We start from the raw sequence: 3,913 nt of genomic DNA on the forward strand, positions 1-3,913 counted from the left end.
TATCCTAAGTTTACTTTACTACCTCTAAAACTAATATTAACTCTTATTACTAGAGGCCTAATTATATAGCTCTTTATAATATATTAATAGTCTCTAAAGCTCTAATAGTAAAAGAAATAAAGATTAATTTTAATAAGACTATATAATTAATATAAAGTTCTTAAAGATTATTATTATAATTTTAAGTAAAGATCTTATATTAATAGCTTTACTAACTAATAAGAATATTATAAATATCTTTAAGCTTGGGGTATTTTTTACTTTTTAAGATAGACTACTTTATTACTAGAGTATTAATAATTATATTTATTTATATATATTATATAACTTAAAGAGTAAGATTCTTAAAATAGCTCATAATAACTAATATTACTTTAAAATTAAGAGAATAATAAAAAAGCTCTTAGACTTCTATATTTATAATCTTATTTATACTATTAAAAAGTATATTTATAGTTATTAAATTTACTACTTAAAGTAAATTAATAGATAGCTATATATTAGTAATTATTAGGCTATTTAGCCTCTAAAGTATTTAATATATATTATTACAATTAACTTTATTATTAGCTTACTATTTATTTTATTAGCAAATTTCCTATAGATTCTTAAGAACTTTAAAATCTTTAATACCCTAATAACTATTACTTATATAATAAGTAAGTAATATCTTTTAATTTTAAGGTATTTAACCTACTTAATAGCTAACTAAGTTATAATCTTTACTTAATAACTAATACTATCTAACTAAAGTATACTAAAAATTATTATCTTAAATTATAACTCTAAGTTTATATCTTTCTTTTAAAAGACTCTTTAAAGCCTTTTTAATATTAAGCTTATAATAATTATAACTTATTATCTTTAGATAAATAATTTCTTTAAGTAAAAAAATTAAATTATTAAAATTACTCTATACTTTTACTATATAAAAAATTCTAATACTAACTAAATTTAAATTCTTCTAGCTTTATAATAGAATCTTAATAGTATCTATAATATTAAAATCTATATCTTTACTTATAAATTTATCTATAATATTAATCTTTATAAATTCTTAAAATTCTTTTAGCCTAATAATAAAAAAACTATAAATTTACTCTTTTTTTATAAAATTATATAAAAAGAAATATAGCTTATAATAAACTTTATAGCTACTAAAATAAAATAATAATATAATATAAAATACTACTCTATTTAACTTAAAATTAGTAATAAAATATATTTATAACTTTATAATAAATACTATCTTTTTAAGAAGCTATTAAAAAAGCTATTCTAGTAATATACTAGCCTCTTTAAGATTAAATAAATAGTTAGAGATCTTATAGCTAAGCTCAAGCTACTACTTACTTAAAAGATCTACCCCATAATATCCTACTAATAGCTTCAGCCTGCCTATATTAATACCTTCTACTCTAAGAAACTAAGTCCTATAGAGGAAGATAATAACTAATACATTATAAATCGGATCTTATAATAAGAGGTCTACTAGCTCGGGAGGAATACTACAGCCTTTAAGGGCTTCTAGGTGCAATAGAAAGAATGGGGACCGGAATATAACAGCTGGGTCCGGACTAAGCATATTAACGAGGAAGTCATTGCTAACTTCAAGGCAGCTAACCCAGCTGCCTTCGAGGTAAATAAAGAACCGCAACAAAGCTTACAAAAAGTAAAGAAATAAGCCCACTATTAGGCCCTATATAACTAACTATACAATAGAAATAATTAAATAGTATTAATATATTAATGCTTAATGAAAGATGCAAAGAAATAATAAAGATAGAAGGAAATCACAGGTTGAGAGGCATCGCCGGCTTGCAGTTACTAAGGTCAGTAATAACCTCCTTTAAAGCCGGGGATATAATGCGGAAAGACCAATCCTGAGCCTCACGCTCAGGGTCGGGCCTAAGGTATCAGGCCCTATGCAGTTACGTGGGTCGGGACCCTTACGGTCCCGAGCCCTCGACTGCAAGATAGAGAAATCAACCTTCTTTATATATCTTTATGATACCCTTACTTATATAACAAGCAATTCTATTTCGCATTAATAACTTCTTTATAATATTTAATACTTATATAAATAAAAGCCTGAGTTAAACTATTTATAAATAAATCTTATTTAAGATAAGTATTTTATATATTAAATTCTATATATTAATTTAAATAGGTATTTATAAGATATCTAGTTATAGAATTATATCTTATTACTTAATCTATTACTATATTAAATACTATACTAATAATAATATTTATATTACTATAATATAAGTAATATATAATCTATTTCTTCTTAAATTTAAGATTCTTACTAATATAGTTAAGGTAAAATATATAAGTTATATACTTTATTAAATTTATCTATAATTTTCTCCACTTTTTAAAAGGTAATCTTACTAACTTTTAAAAAATAAAAGTCTTAAGTTTATATAATTTCTAATAAATCTTAATAGTATCTTTACCCAATTTAATAGAAAAAAATAGTTTAGTAAAGTTATAATTACTAACCTTAATAATATTATTTTAAAGAGCTTATACTAAAATATAGCTTATAAAATAGAAAATTAGTAGAAGGTACTTATAGAATAGAAAGATTATACTATTAAGAAGGCTTAGCAGTTATAATCTAATACTATATTTAAGGTCAGTTAATTATCTTACAGCTTTAGCTTTCTATCTGCTTCTTTATAGTAGCAGAGATTAACTTCTATAGCAAGGACATCTCTGCTGTTTTTCATCGGATCCTTAACAATTCAAAGGGTCAAATCTTCGTAATACAATGCCTTATGTAAGCATACCGACTCTATTTCTGAGCCTCCAGTCGTTTCAGGTCGCTCAGTTACTTCTCCAGCATCTTCAGAAGGGCCCTTTTCAGGCCTAACTTGCAGGGCACCGTGTCTGGTTCGTCCAACAGGCATGGGCCGACTGGCCAGGCAGCTGATACCATCTCAGGGTTCAATAACTCACGCTTGCCCTATCAACACAGGTGTTAACAACCCTCAGGGCCTCGATTCCAATGGGTTTGAACGCACATCCGAGCATGGGCAATTCTTCACACGGAGCAACAGGCTGATCGTCTCGACTAGCACTGTGTTACCTCCCTTACAACCTACCCTTTGCAGAATCATCTGTCCTGTCCAAGGCGGCCGCAGCGAAGGCGAAGATACCACTCGAGGAGCGCTGTTCGAGTCTCGAGACGGAGGCGGTGCTGTGGGAGTAGACGGTAGGAGGAAGAGCGTTTGGAGGAGGATAGTCCTAGATGAAGGAGCGTGGGGTGGTAGATAAGTCCCTAGGAGTATTAGAGGAGGACAGAATGGCCAATGGGAACTCGCTTAACCTCACTACCCGACACAAAGGACACCCCGCACTACTACCGTTGCAGATTATATGACTCTTCTAGCCCTCCAATTCCACGTTCTATTTCCAAATGGTGCAACGGCTAGAGGATTCTGGGAAAGCCTTAGACCGCCTTATACCCAAGCGACAGCGGCAGCAAACTATGCATATCCCGCCAATCCCAGTTCTACCGTCGAAACTGATATTATACAATACCCGAGACCGAGCCGTAGCCCCGAATAATATTTATAGCGACGTGCTGTTAAGCCAAGTACGACACCTTCACGCCTGGCTGAAGAGGTGAAAGACGACGTTATCTACCTCGGCACCTTTCCACGCCAGCTGTATTATAACACCGCCGTTTCTGCTTTCCGATGCCCTGCTATCGACTCGAATTGGCCTTTAGATATATTGCTACGATACAACACCCGCAAAAAAAAAGGCAGGCGGGCAGCTTAGTCCCTCAATAAGCAAACAGATACGCAGATGATATAGTATAAGAGAGCCACACTATTAGGCTAACTAACGATACCTATAGCAACAAGGAACCAGAATATCTAGTTAGGTTGGGCAAGAA

The 3,913-nt window shown here is 30.8% G+C and overlaps 1 protein-coding gene across 1 annotated transcript; it reads left to right on the forward strand.

The window, feature by feature from the left end:
* Positions 1–2,916: 2,916 nt before the first annotated feature.
* On the forward strand, positions 2,917–3,579 carry BGZ61DRAFT_487555 (uncharacterized protein; the record flags this gene model as incomplete). Its single annotated transcript, XM_046249988.1, has 2 exons — positions 2,917–3,223; positions 3,383–3,579. The coding sequence occupies 2 exons, from the start codon at positions 2,917–2,919 to the stop codon at positions 3,577–3,579; spliced, it is 504 nt and encodes a 167-aa protein (XP_046093725.1).
* Positions 3,580–3,913: the final 334 nt, after the last annotated feature.

Source organism: Ilyonectria robusta (genome assembly GCF_021365365.1).
Source record: "Ilyonectria robusta strain PMI_751 chromosome Unknown BGZ61scaffold_80, whole genome shotgun sequence".
Classification (NCBI taxonomy): Eukaryota; Fungi; Ascomycota; class Sordariomycetes; order Hypocreales; family Nectriaceae; genus Ilyonectria; species Ilyonectria robusta.